General features: G+C 43.3%; 2 protein-coding genes across 4 annotated transcripts in view; one reads left to right on the forward strand and one right to left on the reverse strand.

Annotated features, from left to right (window-relative positions):
- The window catches only part of DNAJC24 (DnaJ heat shock protein family (Hsp40) member C24), a 75,425-nt gene extending 65,576 nt beyond the window's left edge, over positions 1-9,849 (reverse strand). For 2 of the 3 annotated variants that reach the window (XM_089673484.1, XM_089673482.1), the window contains exons 1-2: positions 9,739-9,849; positions 5,735-5,873 (exon numbers count right to left, since the gene is read on the reverse strand). In XM_089673484.1, coding sequence (XP_089529610.1) covers positions 5,735-5,842 — 108 coding nt within the window. In that variant the 5' untranslated portion in view covers positions 5,843-5,873; positions 9,739-9,849. The remainder of the gene's footprint in view (positions 1-5,734; positions 5,874-9,738) is intronic. The other variant, XM_089673483.1, reaches the window with a different exon arrangement.
- Positions 9,632-20,383, forward strand: part of LOC149465259 (doublecortin domain-containing protein 1-like) — a 192,380-nt gene continuing 181,628 nt past the window's right edge. Inside the window, exon 1 of the mRNA XM_089673492.1 lies at positions 9,632-10,062. The gene's annotated coding sequence lies outside the window, so the exon portion shown is untranslated. The remainder of the gene's footprint in view (positions 10,063-20,383) is intronic.

Consider the following 20,383-nt stretch of genomic DNA (forward strand, 5'->3'; position numbering starts at 1 on the left):
TGAAGAACAATTATTTATTTGCAAACTTTTATAACAGAAACAAAGAAAAACGTGTTTTTTTTTTCAAAATGTTCGGTCTTTTTTTGTTAATTTAGCAAAAAATAAAAACCCCGGTGATGATTAAATACCACCAAAAGAAAGCTCTAGTTGTGTGAAGAAAATTATAAAATTTTAGTTTGGGTACAATGTTGTATGACCACGCAATTGTCATTCAAAGTGTGAGAGCGCTGAGACCTGAAAAATGGCCTGGGCAGGAAGGCGTAAAATTGCCCGGTATTGAATTGGTTAAAAATCAGCAGCTGACTTTTAATAAACACAAAACTGACTGGAACTCCACTTTAATTTACCTAATTGAGACACAGACAATAAAAACTTTAAAGGGGTTCTAACCCCTCTCTAGCCCAAGCAAAAGTTTAAAAAAAAGTTTTGGAAATACATCCAATTAAGTTGATGTACGGTCATAGAGTGCATTGTGGGACATTGCCTGCTTTATTACTGGACATTATGTTTATGAAAGCAGTTTGATTTCTCCTTACCTGCAGTAAGTGAGCTGCCCTGGCTGGCACAGAAGAGGAGCGGCAAGTCCAGTCTCAGAAATATAATTTGGGAGCTGAAATCTGACAAGAACCAGGCAGCAGCTGAGTTCTCATCTGATCACCAGCAGGAAATGGAACCCAAAAGCTGATTTACATATGCAGAGGAGACATCCTGGAGTCTGGCCATTCTTCAGAGATTCTCTACGCATGTCAAACAGAAGATGAGCATAGAATGTGTCTGTATATTTCTGCAAGTCTCCAGCAAAGAGCAGAGGACTTTCCCTGTATGTCAGGCAAGATCATTGAGGAACCGGGTGCAAGGAAGGCTTGTCCTAAAAGCAGGACTCCAATTTGTTTTTGTTATTTTTGATAATATGCTGCCTTGCACCTTTACAAAATGAGAAAAAAAAAATAATAATCAGCACTCACTACAAAACCCACCTTGTCCCTGCCTCTCTGCTCATACAGACTTCTCAGTTTCTGGTACGGCTTGTCTTCCACACTGAAAGACAGCCAGCATCATCCAACCCCTTTCCTGGGAGCCCAGGCTGCCAATGACACACATACTAGGGGTACATCATCATACATTCTGGGCTCAGACATACCCCTGTGCTAAGCGGCGCTCAGTCCCAGAGGAAGACCACCCACACAGCTGTCCTAGAATCGGCCTGAACACTGCAGGAATCAAGGGGATGTGGAGCTAGATTTCCGCTTTAAGATTGCCATTACATTAGGGTTTTATCACTTCTTGAATTTCTAATATGTGGGAGAATTTTTTGAGTGGAGCCATCCTAGGGAGGTAGACAACAGCAGATTTAAGACAAAGGGGAAAAAAAAAACGAAAAAAAAAAAGGCCATTGTTGGATCGATTTTTAATCCTTTCACCCTTCCTTCTCTCATCTCCATCCTGTCTCTGTAATGGCACCATATGAACACCTTCACCTCTTTTATCCTGCATATTAAAGTGGTTGCAAACCCCAGACATGAAATATGAACAATGCATATCCCTCTATAATGTGTACTTGTCTCAGTCCAGAGCAATAAGTGTAATTTTTGTCTACTGCTTTATTTCTCTGCGATCAGCACGAGTCACTTTTGACAAGTTTTTCTGACACCAAGAGAAAAATGGTGACAGGGGAGGGAGCTCCAGCAGATTCACAGCTTCAGCTCTGTTCCTGTGTGTGGTCTGAAGAGGGGTGTGTCCCTTCCCTCCAATCAGTTCTCAGAACTCTCCAGTGTGTAATTTCATCTCTCTGCCCTCTTTTTTCTGAACTCTCAGACAGGCTTTATAAACTCAGCACTTTGAACAGATTTATCCTAGGTTCACATCTGTGCGGGTGGTGCCGCTGCGGATCCGCACGTAAATCCGTGCAGCCGCACCACCCGCACAGACAAATGCGAACCCACGGCCATTCTAATGGCACGCTGCCCGCACTGGAAAACGCAACCGTACTGGGAACCAAGGTTTCCGTGCGGGTTGCGTTTTCCAAAGAAGTGCAGGGACTTCTTCCATGTGTGTCACGGGCACAGGAGTCCATTCAAATGAATGGGCTCCCGTGCCTGTTCAAAACGCGGCCTGCACTGCCCCATAGATGTGAACTGGAGGTTAAAGAAGAAGATACTGCAGATAAATAGGTACAACTTAAGTAGGTGAATGTGCTTCATCTCTGTGTATCACCTGTAGCCAGTCACTTCACTGGGTACATATAAGGGTTTACAACTACTTTAACACCCACATCTCCATCCTCCCACTGTATGTGAATTTTTTTTTTTTTAACCAAACTTTAATCAGAGGTTCCATAACATACAAACAACACAGTCCGCCATAGGCAGTATGTCATAAAGAGGGTTGTCAACAAGTCACCAGGCAATATGATACAGAACTAGATCGGGATACTGTCACATTGTGAAAAGTACAAACCTAACTATTATGGCTGTACACCATATAAATCTTATTTAATCTTGTCGGAAACAGAGATATATACTTAGGGGTACATGATATTGTTGCTGTAGCAGGTCAAAAGATGCGAGTTCTCTTGGTGTTAAGACTGGAACAATCTCCGTAGCTAGAACATCAAAGCAAAATATCCCCATTGGTCAAATTCAACAAAGTTAGGATTATCCCACGCAGAGAGTATATAGTATGTCCAGTTACCCTTTCCAACTGGCACACCTTCCACCAAGATCTATGCATAAAGCCATAAGTACGGTGAAGTGATGTGAGGAGGGATAGTCTATCTGCTTCTAAAGACTCCCATATTGGTCAAGGGAGTAAGGTGGAGTATAATTTGTACAGAGGGTTTGGCCAGGGTTTCACTTTCCAATAGACCAGGGGTCTCCAAACTTCCTGAACAAAGGGCCAGTTTACTGTCCTTAAGAATTTGATGGGGCCGGACTGTGGCCAGTGGGAGTAGAATATGCCCCGACTCAATGGGAATAAACAATGCCTCATCATTGGTATTGATTGGAAGAATAGCGATCCATTGTTGGTTGTAGGGGAAAAAAAAAATAGTGCCCCATCATTGGGATCAGGGAAAGGATTAGTGCCCCTTGTTGGTATCAGGGAACAGAATAGTGCCCCATCATTGGTGCCAGTGGGAAGACTAGTTCCATACCATTGGTGTCAGTGAGAGGAATAGTGCCCCATCATTAGTGTCAGTGGGAAGAATAGTTCCATAACATTGGTGTCAGTGGTAGCAATAGTGCCCCATCATTGGTGTCAGTTGTAGGAATAGTGCCCCATCATTGGACTGATGAGATGAGAGTGACTCTTGACAGACTAGATGGATGGCTCCATGGCTGGATCAGAAACAGGCACAGACTCCACTTTGACTCAGATGCCACCAAGGAGGAGGTGGGGTACTGGTATAGGCTGGAATTATAGATGAGCTAGTTTGACCTTTTCGGGTTTAAGATGGACCCAAAAATCAACCTACTGCCAGTTTTTAGAAGACATTTTCTTCAAGCAGTAGTGTAGGAAAAGTCTGCATCTTTCAAGAAGACCATGAAATTTATACAGGACAATGCTCTATCACATGCATCAAAGTACTCCACTGCATGGCTAGCCAGTAAAGGCCTTAAAGATGAAAAGAATAATGACATGGCCCCCTTCCTCACCTGACCTAAACACTACTGAGAACTTGTGGGCCCTTTTAAAACGGGAGATCAGTGAAGGAAAACAGTTCACCTCTCAGAACAGTGTCTTGGGGGCTGTGGTTGCTGCTGCACAAAAAGTCAATTGTCAACAAAAAACTGACAGACTCCATGAATGGAAGGCTTATGATTATTACTGAAAAGAAGGGTGGCTATATTGGTCAATGTTTTTTTTACATGTTAGGAATGTTTATTTAATTTTAAATGTATTAAATTTTGAGTTGTTTGTTTATTATTCTCACTTTAACAGATGATAATAAACAAGTGAGATGGGAAAATTTTAGTTTTTCATTTAGTTGCATAATAATCCTGCACACTATGGTGTCTGTTTATGAATCAGCGGTAAATGATTGCTGCTCAGTTCTCTGGAATTCTCAGAGTACACAGTTCTCCTGCAAATGCCTTTTATAAAGCGGTGTAGATCAGTTCTCCGAACGAAGGGAGAACGATCTACAAACGCTGGAAAACGATCTACGAACGCTGGAAAACGGCTGCTTTTACTATAATCTCGTGAGATTACAGTAAAAGATCAGTTTACTAAACAGAGGTAAATTATCTCTGCTTAGTTTGCGGTTCCTCCGATTCTCCAGCTCTGGGCTGGAGAATCTGGAGGGAGAACACAGATCTCCAGTGAAGAGCTGAACATGTTCTCCGCTGGTCTCCTGAGTGTCATAAACTGTGAATGACCAGAGAATAGCTGCAATCCTCTGATTCGCAGTTATTGTCTGTGTCATAAACGGACACCTAATAGTTGCCCAAGAATTGTGCATGCATAGATACTCTCCTAAGAAGCCAAAACTTCACTTTTACTTGCTTAAAAATATTCAGGTTTGAGGTTTATTAACATTTTGGATTGACCAAGAGCACTGTGGTTGTTCAATAATGAAATTAATCTTCAAAAATACAACTTGCCTAATAACTAGGCAACTGTAGACCATGTAATACTGACCAGATCACCAGGTGAAAAGGGAGGGGAAATTTTTTTCCATAAAAAAAGAAAACTATTGTAACCACCACATGTAATGATTAGTAAGCTGAAATATATAAAAGTTTTGGTTTCAGGTTTAATACCGCTTTAAGTCATTAAAACCTAATTTTATATGTTTCAAGATTCCTATGTGATAAAATCATTCTGAATTATGATTTTGATCAGTTTGAAGGCGTCTATCAGGAAGCAAAAAACATTGAGAAAATGTGTTGTCCAGTGTATTGCATAATGCATGTTGTGGTAGCTTACTAATGCAGTTCATAGACGGTTCGTTTATCGGCCAAATTTTCAGCTGAAAAATGAAACATCGGTCGTTCTGTTGCCACCAATGATTACGAAAATCGGCCGTTTTTCGTAAATTTTGCAGCATGACCGATAAAAGAAATGAGGAACCGCGAAAATCGAAAGACGACATTGCCCCACTAACAGTGCGAATATCGGCCCATTATTCTTTCGGCCGAAAATTCAGCCGATAAATGAACCGTCTGTGACCTGCATAAGCCCTCTTGCACACTTGACATTTTTACTGCTATTGTTTTTGGCTTTTGACATTTTTTTCTACAGCCAGTAAACCCCCCAGCATGTTGTCCTGTGTGTCCATGCACACATACAGTAGACTGTAATCAACGTTTTTTGGCAGGGATGTTTTTTGGCTGGAAAAAAAACTCAGGACTAGTGGGTTTCTAGAGGAGGAGTTTTTTAGCTGTAAAAACGCTCTAACACTGAAAAACGTGGTAAAACGCAGAGAAACTGATGTTTTTGGACTTAAAAAGAAAAAAAAGCTGAAAAACATGGGAAAACACCGCTAAACATGGGAAAACGCTGCCAAACGCTAACGCAAAAACGCATGTTTTTAACGTGACTTTATACAGCTAGCGTTACCAGTGTTATCAAAACACCCCGTGTGCATGGAGACTAATATATGACAGGCAGAACAGAAGTGTTACTTTTCTCCACTGGCTTAGGGTTACTGGACAGACCTGATTACCATGTAATACACACACAGTGGTCCTTTCATTCACAGGTATCTACCATATGTAGAACATGCTATACTTACTAACAGCGCTAGCTTTTGGTACTTTTGTTTCAGCTCTGCTTGGCTATCAGATGGTTGTGCTCCCAGAATACAGTACCAGTCCTTCTGTGTCGCTGAATTCAAAGCCATGAGCAAATCTTCATCTTACATCTTGGAAAGCCTAGATAAACAAAAAGAGTTTTTTTCTACTTTTTATAGCTTTGTCACAAACGTTTTCTTTCAAATATATTCCTCAATAGCCACAAAGTATAAGCTCACCTTCTGTGCACCATATGCCTTTGCAAACCCAGTTATTGCCCTGTGAACATAGCAGTGACTGTCCTGCAAATGGCCTGTGCAGAGAGCAGAGAGCTCTACAGGCTGCCTGCAGAAAATGACAGGAAGGGCAGATACAAGACCAATCACCCTGTACCAGGAGAGAGAACAGCAGTGATTCTATCAGGAATCTCCACCATAGAGGCAATAGATCTATTGTATCCCAGCAGGTACACTATATTGCCAAAAGTATTGGGACGCCTGCCCTTACACGCACATGAACTTTAATGGCATCCCAGTCCGTAGGGTTCAATATTGAGTTGGCCCCGCCCTTTGCAGCTATAACAGCTTTAACTCTTCTGGGAAGGCCGTCCACAAGGTTTAGGAGGGTGTCTATGGGAATGTTTGACCATTCTTCCAGAAGCACATTTGTGAGGTCAGGCACTGATGTCGGACGAGAAGGCCTGGCTCGCAGTCTCCTCTCTAATCCATCCCAAAGGTGTTCTATCAGGTTGAGGTCAGGACTCTGTGCAGGCCAGTCAAGTTCCTCCACCCCAAACTCACTCATCCATGTCTTTATGGACCTTGCTTTGTGCACTGGTGCGCAATCATGTTGGAACAGGAAGGGGCCATCTCCAAACTGTTCCCACAAAGTTGGAATTCCAGCTGACCGTGGAATATTTAGTAGCAAGGAAATTTCATGGATGAACTTTATTGCACAGGTGGCAACCTATCACAGTACCACGCTTGAAATTACTGAGCTCCTGAGAGGGACAAATTATTTTACAAAATGTATGTAGAAGCAGTCTGCATGCCTAGGTGCTTGATTTTATACACCTGTGGCCATGGAGGTGATTGGAACACAGGAATCCAATGATTTGGAGGGGTGTCCCAATACCTTTGACAATACGGTATGTCACCTCCCCTTCTGCCATCATTGTGGTGTACAATGCAGGAGCAGCATCTACTGTTGGTCTTGCTTTGAAAGTGATGATGTTGAAGGACTGCCCACAGGGAGTGAAAAGTACCGAATCTTGTAGAATCACAGGCTAAAGATGATCTACAGCTTTTAGTGAAATTTAAATAGATAGTTCATTTGGATCAGCTTGGTCCAGTCTATCTACTTCACTAACACACAGTGGTTGTCAACACTGTATGAAGTGTATGTAGCCTCAATGCTGTGCTCCAGTAGCGGGATGGAAACTTCCTGCCCCACTCCCAGAATAAAAGGGAGTTGGGCTGAGCTTCCTCTGATTGGCTGAGGCAGGCAGATAATGTTATGATCTCTACCTCAGCCAATCAGAGAAGACCTTGTAGTAACTCAGTGTACAACACTCCCTGTGAATGACTGATTGGCACTCACCCCAACATGATTTTGTTTCGGGAGCAGACAAAGTGTCCATCCTGCTCCTGGAATACAGTGCCGTATACTGTATGTTGGTGAGGCTACATACAGTTTATACAGTGCTGACAGCAGCTGCAAGTGTTAATGAAGTAAATAGTTTGTTTCGGCCAGCTTGGTCCAAACAAACTATGAATTCGTCACTAAAACATGGAGATCAGCTTTAAACAAACCTTCACCCTCCCCACCTACCTGGCCATTCCACTCTTAACCCCCCCCCCCCCTCCTCTCTTACAAATCAAAATGGTTTTTATCCCTTTTGGGGGATCACATCACCGCACTCCCTAGGTGACCTTGGGGTTGATTAAAAAAGTGTACAAAACCAAAAGATCCTGCATGCACTATATCTGGTCTCCCACAGTACACGGAAATGCAATTATTTTAGTAAATATAAACTGTTAAATCCCTTTTCTCATCAGCAGTTAGAGCAGTCTTGTGACTTTTATCAGTGTACAGCAGAGCATTGGGTAAAGCTTGTAGGAGGAGTTCTCTTTCTGCTCTAGGAGGATGCAGAACCCCTGACCTCTGTCTGGACAGTGCTGATTGGCCCTGTGCGGATCACATGCACTCTCCCAAAAAAAACACCTCTCTAGCAATGCACACTAAACTGAGCATGTGCAGAAGGGCTACAGGGCAAAGAAGTAAGAATCAACCAGCCTTTTTACACAATGCAGAGGATTAACCCCTTAGGTTCCACAATGAGTACAGCAAGCATGCTTTACTGCACATACAGACTGATTTTACTTTTGTGGGTTTAATAACACTTTGAGGCTAGGTTCGCGCCTATGCAGGTGATGGTTATTGTTCTTTTCCAGTGCAGTTTGCGGTTTTTCACAGGCATTTTTTTATGAATTTTTCATTTTTTTGGGAAGTGTTTATGTTGCTAGGGGAAGGTATTTGTTGTCATGCAGGAAATTCATCACAAATGCATGTACATGCGTTTCCACTGAAATATGGAACCAAAAACGCAACTTGCTGTGTGTAACAAAGTCCCGGATCCTTTCCAAAAACCGCAGATGCTGAAAACGCCAAGATGTGAAACATACCCAGAGGAAATTGTTTGAAATGGATTGTAATGCATTTCTGCTAAAGGGAAAATGCATAGATGTGAACCTAGCCTTACTAAAGGCAAATGGACTGTGCACTATGCAAGTACAGTTACACTCATTTTCCCAAGAGCTTAGTAAATGAGGTAAAGCTCTGTTGATTTTCATCATCCAATCAAGTGAAAAAAAAAATGCTGTTTTTTTTTTTTCCTTGCACCTGATTGGGTATTCTTTACAAAGTGAAGCTTCACCACATTTACATTTACTAAGAAAATAAAGTGCAAGCGCACGCTCTATTTTCCTTTAGTAAACCAACCCCCCGCAGCCTCCTGGGACACTTACATCACACATCCCAGGAGGCCTCGGGGTGTACCACTAGGGTAGGTGAGGGGGCAGATGTCTCTTTCTGGTTCTTGCAGGTGGACCCTGAAGACAAAAGTGCTGCACATGCATAATCAGGATGCTGACTCTCAACTAGAGAAGAGCTCCAGCTCCTGATGACATTGTTTCCTATGACGAAATGCGTTGGGTAGTAACATCTGGTTTGATGCAGCTTCCGGCACTGGATATATGTGGTGGACATCTTTGATGAGGGAAAGAAACAGTTTTCTAAGGCTAACAGTCTGTTTAGGTGGCGCAGTTACCTACAAGCATAGGTGTGGTTTGGTTTAAAGAGCTCAAGCATGTCCGGATGCTCTTCCAAACCCACATGGCCGAGCCCAGAAGGAAAGCTGTCATCTCTCAACACATATACATGCCCACTATATATGTATGCCTGTAAGGCCGAGAATGCCCTTGCTGCAGATGATGGTCCGTTACAGGTGGCAGCTACCTGGCGTGCCCAGCCATGTGGGTTCAGAGAAGCACACGGACATGCTTGAGCTCATCGCTGCCTCCAATGACGTCTGCAAAGAAGATGTCAGGGCGGGACCAGATCCCTACAGGACAGCAGTGGATTCAGGGGGTGGGTATGGTTTTTGTGGATGATAGGGAGGAGCTTGTGTGAGTTCCAAACCCAGAATCCAACTGCCATTCCTGGGCCAATGAGCTGCTGGAGGGGGAAGCTGATGTACATAAAGGGGTGGGGCTCACCTCTGACATCATTGAGTCTATTGATAACCCAGCATGAAGCTGAGTGGGGGGCAGAGTTTCACCCTAAAAGTGAAGCTGAACAACCATCATCACTTCCGGTCGTAGGCATCCCCTCCCTGGTCCCAAGAGCCACCTAATACAACCAGGCCGCACAGCATGGCTATGGAGGGTGCTACCTACGCCTGATATGAGAATAAAAGCACCCTCCTGACCTCCCCTCCCCCACTCACCATCCAGCTACCCACCACCAGCTCACACCGCCCAGCACAGCGCCTCCATCCGCAACTCGTGTGCCGCTCACCAGGAAACTACACCTCCCATCATGCTCTCGAACCGCAACGTCACGACTCAAAATCCTTCCAACTTTATTGTACACCACGCCTGATGTTCAGCGTGCTGTTGGTGCTGTATCCATGGCAACCAGCACGCCTCAGGGCCCAACCCGCAGCTGAAAGTTGTCGATGGTGTGAAATCTAATTTTCCGGGATTGTTATTGTGAAGACCGAGGATAGAGAACACTGGGAGGAAACCAATACTGAACTTCTCTGAGGAAGGTGTGTGTTGTGTTATCAGATATGAAATGGATAGAAGAGGCAGAGAATACATTCCTTTCTTGTCACCTCAGTCAGCGTCATGCAAATCTATCGCTAAATGCTTTTATTCTTTCAATATACATGTAGCACTATTTTTATTTATTTGTTTTGGAATTATGGATTGGGTCGAAAGGGTTAAAATGCCTGCCAGGTGATTTTCTGCTGTCTGTGTCCCCATTACCCCCAATTACCTCTACTTCCTGTCACAGAAACACAACAGAAAGTTAGAGGAAATCTGCCAAAGTAGGGGAATTGTTTATATTAACAGTTGGAGGGTGGTTAAAAAAAAAACAACAAAAAAAGCCTTTTTATTGCCCGACACCCATCCCCACTTAACCACTTTGCCCTCCAGAGGATTTACCCCCCTTCCTGACCAGGCCATATTTTGCGATATGGTAGTACGTTACTTTAACTGACAATTCCGCGGTCATGCAACGCTGCACCCAGATGAAATTTATGTCCTTTTTTTTGTTCCTTCACAAATAGAGCGGTATTTGATTGCATGTGTGTTTTTATTTGTGCTATAAACAAAAAAAGACAGACATTTTATATATATATATATTTGCCTTTTTGCTATAAAACATATCCAATACAAGAATGTAAAAAAAAAAATCAAATGTCATAAATTTAGGCCAAAATGTATTCTGCTCCATGTCTTTGCCACAAAAAAAAATTCAGATATGTGCAAATTAATTGGTTTACGTGAAAGTTATAGTGTTTACAAATGGCGGTATATATACTTGGATTCTTATTTTTTTTTTATACTGGTAATGGCGGCGATCAGCGACTTATAGCGGGACTGCGGCGGGCATTCTGACACTGGGGGGACTGACTAATGGCCACTGACATCCCCAGTGACACCAACACAGTGATTAGTGCTAATAAAAAGCACTGACACAGTACTAATGACACTGCATGCATAAATAAAGGTCCCGACACAGTCCTGCAGCACGTGTATGGTTTTCCCAGCCATCCTCACACTCACACACTCGATTTTCCCACACACATGCTGAGACTACCGCCATGGAGGTCTGAAACATTCCTTGTGCATGGAAAATCCCCTCCACATGCCAAGATGTGCCAGCAGGTTCTGCCAGGACCTTAAAATGGATGTAAACCCATACATATACCCAGTGAAGTGATACACAGAACAGAAACAAATCCCTCTACACAGGTTGTACCTGTTTATCTGCAACCATCTGTCCCCTACATCCATTCAAAGTGCAGAATTTACACAGGATCTCTCAGCTCTAAAAAAGCTGGGGGCGGGGAGCTGAAGTTACATCAGTGAGGAGAGCTCTGAGAGCTGATTGGAGTGAAGTGACACCCCCCCTCCCCTTCATACAGGTCACAGGAACAGAGCTGAGGCTGTCACTCAGCTGGATGTCCCTCCCCGTCACCATTTTTCTCTTGGTGTCAGGAAAACTTGTCAGAAGTGATTCATGATGATAGCAGAGGAATGAAGCAGCAGGCAGAAATGACACTTAGAGCCCATTCATACTTGTACGACTTGTCATGCGACTTTGGAGTCCAAAGTCGCATGACAAGTCGAACCCCATGTTTCCCAATGAGTACCATTCATACCTGTGCGACTTCAAGTTGCAGCGACTTGAAAGTAGTTCCTGCACTACTTTGATCATGTGACTTGAGGGCCATAGACTTCAATGTAAACCCCCCAAAGTCGCATGAAAGTCGCACCTGAATGTTATACATGCGACTTGTGTGCAACTTTATACAGCATCAAGTCGCACTGTAAAGTTGCAGCAAAAATCACACGATTTTGAAGTTGCACGGGTGTGAATGGAGCCTTAGTGCTTCTAAATGAGACAAGAACACACTGTATAGGGATAGAACTTGTTCATATTTTATGTCTGAGGTTTACTTCCGCTTTAAGGCCGGGAAGAGCCTGTGGGCACATTTGCAATAATGGCAGCAGGGGGCGGAGCCTTTAATCCGCGAGACTGATGTTCTGCATCCAGCCATAAAGGCAGCCGGGGGGGGGGGGGGGGGTTGGGGTTTACACATGCTGCAGGAGGAGTTAACCCCCCATGTTGCATTTGATGAGCACTACTGTTCACAAAAATAACTCATTCATGTTAATGGGGCCACGCTGAAACTACCCCACAACAGCATGCAGTGCACGTGGTTGCGGATTGGTGGTGTGGCATTTAAAGTGTTACTAAACCCAGGACCCTGCATTCACTATATCTGGTCTCCCCGGACCCTGCATTCACTATATCTGGTCTCCCCGGACCCTGCATTCACTATATCTGGTCTCCCCGGACCCTGTATTCACTATATCTGGTCTCCCAGGACCCTGCATTCACTATATCTGGTCTCCCCGGTCCCTGCATTCACTGTATCTGGTCTCCCAGGACCCTGCATTCACTATATCTGGTCTCCCCGGACCCTGCATTCACTATATCTAGTCTCCCGGACCCTGCATTCACTATATCTGGTCTCCCCGGACCCTGCATTCACTATATCCGGTCTCCCCGGACCCTGCATTCACTATATCCGGTCTCCCCGGACCCTGCATTCACTATATCTGGTCTCCCAGGACCCTGCATTCACTATACCCGGTTTCCCCGGACCCTGCATTCACTATATCTGGTCTCCCCGGACCCTGCATTCACTTTATCTGCTCTCCTAGGACCCTGCATTCACTATATCTGGTCTCCCCGGTCCCTGCATTCACTATATCTGGTCTCCCCGGACCCTGCATTCACTATATCCGGTCTCCCAGGACCCCGCATTCACTATATCTGGTCTCCCCAGTCCCTGCATTCACTATATCTGGTCTCCCCGGACCCTGCATTCACTATATCTGGTCTCCCCGGACCCTGCATTCACTATATCTGGTCTCCCAGGACCCTGCATTCACTATATCTGGTCTCCCAGGACCCTGCATTCACTATATCTGGTCTCCCCGGACCCTGCATTCACTATATCTGGTCTCCCAGGACCCTGCATTCACTATATCTGGTCTCCCCAGTCCCTGCATTCACTATATCTGGTCTCCCACAGTACACAGAACATGGAAATGCAATTATTTTAGTGAATATAAATTGCTAAATACCTTTTCTCATCAGCAGTTAGAGCAGTCTTGTGACTTCTATTAGTGTCCAGCAGAGTACTGGTTAAAGCTTGTAGGAGGAGTTTTCATTCTGCTGTAGGAGGATACAGAACCCCTGACCTCTATCTGGACAGTTCTGATTGGCCCTGTGCTGATTACATGCACTCTGCTAAGAAAAAAAAAGACCTCTCTAGCAATACACACCAAACTGAGCATGTGCAGACACATCTTACACATCTCACATATCTTATCAGGAGATAAGAGGGGGACACTGGAAGAAGGGGAGGATCAGAGAAGACAGGATCAAACAGCATTTTTACACAGTGCAGAGTGTTAACCCCTTAGGTTCCACAGTGAGTATAACAAGCATGCTTTACTGCATATACAGACTGATTTTACTGTTGTGAATTTAGTAACACTTTAAGGGTTTAAAACAGACAGTGAGGGGGCAACATATCTCCTCCTCACCACCTGTCAAATGCCTCTGAAATGCAATCCGACTGCAGATTGCTTTTCAGAGGCATGGCAGTCAGGTGTTCTTATTAGATATCACTTCACTTTCTTTCTCGGTGACAATGATCACCAGTACAAATAAAAATGAATTCCCCCAGCAGGGACGCAGACAGCATACAAACCTGACAGAGGGTCTAATTGTCAAGAGATACACTTCTGGAATGGAACAAAAAACAGAGAACAGGCGTAGGCTTACAAATGTTACTTCCAAATAACTGGAGTTTTACATTGTAGGATTTGTTTGTTTAAAGGATTTAGTTTTGGATAAAAATATTAAATGCACATTTTTTTGCAGGTAAGAACATGTGCATTTATTATTTGTGTCCAAAGGAGCCTGGAAAGCATTGCACCGGTGATCAGTAGATGGCTGATGCCATGCAGGACTCCTGCAGACCTGTCAGAATATCTGCTTGCCGTACTGGATGTATGAGCCAGCAGATATATTGACGGGAAGCTCCACAGCGCCGTGGTAGTTCATTGAGAACTAAAAGCTGACAAGTCTGCCGGGACTTGTAGGTCCTCATTCACAGAACTCTGTGCCATTTTCAAATCTGACAGATAGTACGGGGAAACTTCTCCCCGTGCTATCTGTCAGAGGAAAGGGGGGGGGGGGTGGCAGCTGCAGCTATGGGAACATGTTACATGTTCTACCCTAAAAACGGGTGGAACATGTAACATGTTCCTAAAGGTGAACTTATCCTAACTAAATACAAAACTTTTTTTTTTTTTTTTTTTTACTTTTGGGGAGATTTTTCTTCACTTCTTGTCCCATAGCCAAAACAGGAAGTTCAAGGAAATCTCTCAAAATGAGGAAATCCTTGGTTGTGACAAGTAATAATGTCTCCATTGAAAGATTTCCCCTCTATTACTGTTCTGGTGACAACCGAAAATGTGGGATTTTCTTTCACTGATAATGGTAGACAAATAGCCCAGCCCTGAAGTCCCTTTTGTGTGGAGGGAATGGCAAGAAGGATAGGCCAATCACGTGAACACTATCAATGGTTGTCACAATGGTCACATGATCGGGATTCAGTCTAGCCAGATCCCGATCATCAGCAGAGACCAAGAGCTGTCCTCTCAGCACAGAAAGCCAATGACACATATGTGCGACAACTTGACATTAAAGGCCACCCTCTTTGCTTCCACACATATGCATGATGGGGGCAGCAAAAGGTTCAAATCACACCCATGCATATGTGTGTAATGCGTGTTTTTCTGTCTTTTTTTCTGTGTTTTTTTCATCTGCTATGCATATTAGGGTAGAAACATTCAGGATAAACATTTTCTGTGATGCAGTAATAGAATAACAGACACACAATTATTATTATTTATTATTATTATTATACAGTATTTATATAGCGCCAGAAGTTTTTGCTCAGCGCTGTACATTATAGTGGGAGACAGAACATGAGACAATACAGTAACAAAACAGAACACGAGGGGTTCAAGTATCAGTTGTGTGATGCTCTTGTTTTTGCGTATTTACTGTTCATTTAAACTGGTCAACTGAAGATGTGTAACTGTATAACATTCCAAATGTCCTATTCTTAAAGCATTACGTTACCCATAACACTTTGATAACAATTAAAGTGTTACTAAACCCACAACAGTAAAATCAGTCTGTATATGCAGTAAAGCATGCTTGTTATATTCACTGTGGAACCTAAGGGGTTAATCCTTGGTATTGTGTAAAAAGGATGTTTGATCTTGTCTTCTCTGATCCTCCCCTTCTTCTACTGTCCCCAATCTGATAGTACAGAGCTCTAGGAGTCACTCTACACATGCTCTGTTTGGTGTGTATTGCTAGAGTTTTATTTTTCTTTGGGAGCGTGCATGTGATCAGCACAGGACCACCAATCAGCACTGTCCTGATGGTCAGGGGTTATACTGCCTCATAGGACAGTCAGAAGAGAATGAAAACTCATCCTACAAGCGTTAAAAAGTGCTTAGCTGGACACTGATAGCAATCACAAGACTGCTATATACTGCTGAAAAAGTATTTATCAGTTTATATTTACTACAACAATTGCATTTCCATGTTCTGTGTACTGTGGGAGACCGGATATAGCAAATGCAGGGTCCTTGGTTTAGTACCGCCTTCATTTTTTTCAGCAAAATAATATACATTCCACCTAATAGTGATGCTACCAAAATTAGCGCATGATGTAAATTGTCTCCAGCATTGCTCCTGTTTCTTCTTGCTGGAGGCTGCCATTTTGTTGAAGCTCAAAGCAGTCACTTCCTTATTGGAAACCCTCCCCCTCTCCTTGGTCTCAAAACTATATGTTACTTTCTGTAATTAAAATGTGTGCATTTCCAGCCTTGATTGTATGTCTTGGCTCAGCTAGAGAGGATTGCTAACAGAAGCTTTACAGTGCTGAATTGTATAGGGCTGCAGGGAAAAAGGAGAGAAAATCAGGGAGATAAGATAAGACACTATCCTTGTAAGTTTCACTCTTTTGTGTCTCCGTGGCAGCATAGTTTGTCCTATCACCGCTCCTGCTTTTCTCTTCTCCCTCCCTAATCTATGTTCCCTGTGCACTTTCTGTGTCATTCCTGATGCTCCCTCCCCCTCAGCAGTAAATCTTGAGACTATCAGCAGATCGGTCTCTAGTGACTCACTGATTATTGGCACAGTTCTGACTGGTCAAACTGAGGCTGTGAGACAGGGCCTTACTGGATTTTACAGAGTATAGACACTTTTTAATATTTTACTGAAAGCTGAATTCCAGCTGAAAAAAATAAATAAAAGAAGCTACAAAAACTGTAGCTGCTGACTTTTAAAATACAGACACTCACCTGTCCCTTGGTCCAGCGGTGTCCTCACCAACACTGGTTTCACCGGCCGTCTTCTCTCCCTGGTGCTGGCATCTTTAGTGTGGGCACCCGGCTGTGACAGCTTGCGGCTTCACAGCTGGGTGCCCACTGTGCATGCGCGAGAAGCGCTGCACTTTGTGAATAGCCCTGTAGTCTTGAGAAGACTACGGGGAGGGAGGGGGGAGGACAACTTCCGATTCCGATCGCCTAAGCGATCGCAGCGGAAGTGGAAGCGGGTATCTGTCAAATTTGAGTACCCGCTCCCTAGAGGTGCCAATCCTTAATGGGGTGCGGGGGACAAAGCAGGTGGAGCTCCACTTTAACTATAGCTGAAAAAGCGGCCAGCCTGAAGTGGTCGATCAAGATCTAATTTTCGGACTAAAGTTCCACTTTAAAGCTGAATTCTGAGGAAAACCAAAATCCTCCCTTGCATTGGGAGGATATAAAAAAAAAACAGTGGTGATTAAAAACCACCAAAAGAAAGCTCTAAATGCCGGTTCCCACCACATGCAGTCCAGGGTGTTTTTCTCTGCATTAAAAATGTGAAACTTTTTTAAAAACTTTGGAAAAAAAACAAGAAAAGAAAACACACACTGGAAGGCATTGAAAATGCATCAAAAATGCTTCTAAAATGCACTAAACGTATAAAAAATGGGCATACAGGAATGCATACAGAGCAAATCCGGACTGCGTTTCTGTGGAGTGAAAAAAATATATAAAATGAATTTGGGTCGAGTGTTGCATGATGGAGTAATTGTCAGTAAAACTATCACAGCACTGAAAACTGACCTGTTACAGGAAGGCAGTATACTATTGTGGTAGCAGTTTTGGCAAACCAGAGAACTTTGGACACGGACTTGAGGAAAACAAATGATTTACTAAAAACAGCGCTGTTTTGACCCAACAGACGGCTTGTGCTCTCATCTGCTAAGTGAGTTATAGAAAACTTCTTACAAGCATATATACCAATGATTACGTCACAAGGCATACATTTCTTCTTGCTTTCACTTTCTATTACTTTTAAAAGGCTTCCTAAATTCTGCAGAATAACCTTGGACAGCAGCTGCAGATAACAATGTCAGCTACGAACCGGTACAACATAATACTCACAGGAAATAAGGGAGGGGGGAAAGTGAGCTAAAAACCTTGTTTTTACAAACACAGGCTGCTAGAAGTGTTAGAGTTGAAAGGGGAACGCTGCCATATCTGTGTGCTACCACACTATTTCGGCCTTGAATTGGTTAATACAGAACTCTGGGATAGTGAAAAATGACCAGACTTGTCTAGAAGTAGAGGAAGAAAGCAAGAATACTTAGGCTCCATGTACACGGGACACTTCTGAACGATGGAAACTGACTGCTGGAAAACGTAGGTTAAAAAAACGACTTTAGCCGCGTTTGCATAACTCGTTTATGTGCATTTGCGTTTAGAAGCATTTTTTAAAGATAATCACTGGAGAACCTCCCAAATGCCCAGAATGCACTGAAAAGTGGTAAATTATTAACTATTTCAGACTGTTTCAGAGAAATACAGAGAGTAGAAGCAGAGACAGCAGTATGTGTTGAGATTATTTAGGTGTGAGTTGCTCATTAACATTTCTTTTGTTTCCAAGGGTGGGGAAGGTGTCTGGTAGAGGGAGTCATTAAGGTCACCTGGCAGGGGGTCTACATGAAGAATTTGAGGTGTGAATGGTCATTAACATATCTTTTGTTTCCAAGGGTGGGAGAGGTCTGAGTTGTGAATTGGTTATTGCATTGTGTGACAAGCTTGGTAGGAACATCCTGTGTTCAGTGTTTTGTCCATCTGAGTACCTTGAAAACGCTTTGCATGCATTGCTGGACAGCATCGGGAACTGGAAGAGTTAAAAAAAAAGTTTTAGACACAAACGCTTCTAAACGCAATTTGCCGTGTTTAGCCACATTTACACGTGTTTTTTGTTTGAAACACTGATAAAAATCCACTGTTGAATGCAAGTTTTCTGCGTTCAAAAAAAGACTGTATACTCAAATGCCGCTAAACGAAGATGTGTACATGGACACATAGGAACACATTAGGGTGAGTTCAGGGGCTGCTGAAAAAAATGCTGAACAGCTCCTAAACGTGAGTTTATCAGCTGCAGTGTACATGAGCCCTTACCTTCTCCCTCTCACACCCTAGCAGCCAGTGCTGTCTGTCACTCCCAGGTTGTGGCCTGGTCCTGCATTCTTCAAAGTAATGTCAAAAAGCATCATCCTTCTAAATTCTCGTTTTCATTTTTAATATCCCTTTTCTGTACCTTAAAGCGCACCTGAAGACATTTTACAATAAACTGCGAGCAAGCAGGTTAGTATTATTATTGCAGAAGAGACACCTACCTGTCTGCTCACAGTCCTCTATGGCATGTAAACTGAGCTGTTCATGCGCAGCTCAGCCTATATCGCTGGCCCGACCCCTGTGTGCTGGGATGACCGACTTGTGTGCATGCCCAGAAGTTACATCATCCCACACTAGCCAATGGAGATGCCTGAAGACCGGCATCAGGGAGAAGATGCTGCTGCTGGGACCATTAGAGAGGAGGTAAGTAGAGTGCCTTTAGTTCCGCTTTAATGCTTATTTAAAAAACGTGCGCTGAAAGTTTTGATTGACTCAGCTCTTAGATTGCCTGATTTTTTATAAGACGTGTTTTAGAGTTAATTTACACCCATCTATCAGTTTAGTCAATTATAATATAGCTGCAAGTTATTTTTATTAAATGCCAACCACGTCTAGCTTGTATCGCAACACTGAGACTAAAGCAATTATTAAACGTATAACTCACTCAGAATCAATCAGGATGAAATAGGTAATTCACCCTCCTAGGTAACAATACTCTATAGGCAGTCAGTTTTTCTTTCAACGTTTGTTAAGTATGGTTTAACTGAAAGGCAAAAAGTGTCATAGTGGGCTTTATTACTAAGGCTAAAAGCAATGTGCAATGCTGTGTATCCCTTGTTACAAGGCAGCAGTCATTGTTCGTCATTGTTCTCATATATATGTTACAAGCAGCATGTTGATTTTAGTAGATATACATCTCAGCAGCACGGATATCATGGGTTCAGTTACCACCAGGTGCACAAACTGCATGGAGTATGTATGTTCTGCCCATGTTTGTATAGGTTTACTTCAGTTTCAAACAACAAAACAGAAAAATTCCCAGCTCTAACTTGCCAGCCAGCCTGCAAACAAACCGAATTTACCTGTCTAACAGTATGCGTTAAAAACAGGAGTTTAGTTAGCACACATTTGCAAATACATGCGTAAGCTACAGAGCCTCGTCATGGCACCCCGATATTCTGTAGTTTCTAACTCTACAAATTTAAGAGCCCCCATAGCAGAGGCACATGTATTTAATGGATAGACCAAGGGCAGATGGACCTAAAGGAGCCCACCCCTCCTTAAAAGGTACAGAAGCGCACTGGACACCCAGCATGTAGCACAATGGCAGCCAAGGTGTCCAGTGTGCGCTCTCACCAACAATTCAACAGTACAGAAAACGGTCACTGCCCCAGTCTATAACTGGCCTTCTGAAAGGAGCACATGGAAGGGTGACGCATGTCAAACAACAAAACAGAAAAATTCCCAGCTCTAACTTGCCAGCTAGCCTGCAAACAAACCGAATTTACCTGTCTAACAGTATGCGTTAAGAAAACAGGAGTTTAGTTAGCACACATTTGCAAATACATGCGTAAGCTACAGAGCCTCGTCATGGCACCCCGATATTCTGTAGTTCCTAACTCTACAAATTTAAGAGCCCCCATAGTAGAGGCACATGTATCTAATGGATAGACCAAGGGCAGATGGACCTAAGGGAGCCCACCCCTTCTTAAAGGTACAGAAGCGCACTGGACACCCAGCATG

The sequence above is a fragment of the Staurois parvus genome, unplaced genomic scaffold (assembly GCF_062004578.1).
Source record: "Staurois parvus isolate SC_StPar_1 unplaced genomic scaffold, SC_StPar_1.0 ptg000138l, whole genome shotgun sequence".
Lineage (NCBI taxonomy): Eukaryota > Metazoa > Chordata > Amphibia > Anura > Ranidae > Staurois > Staurois parvus.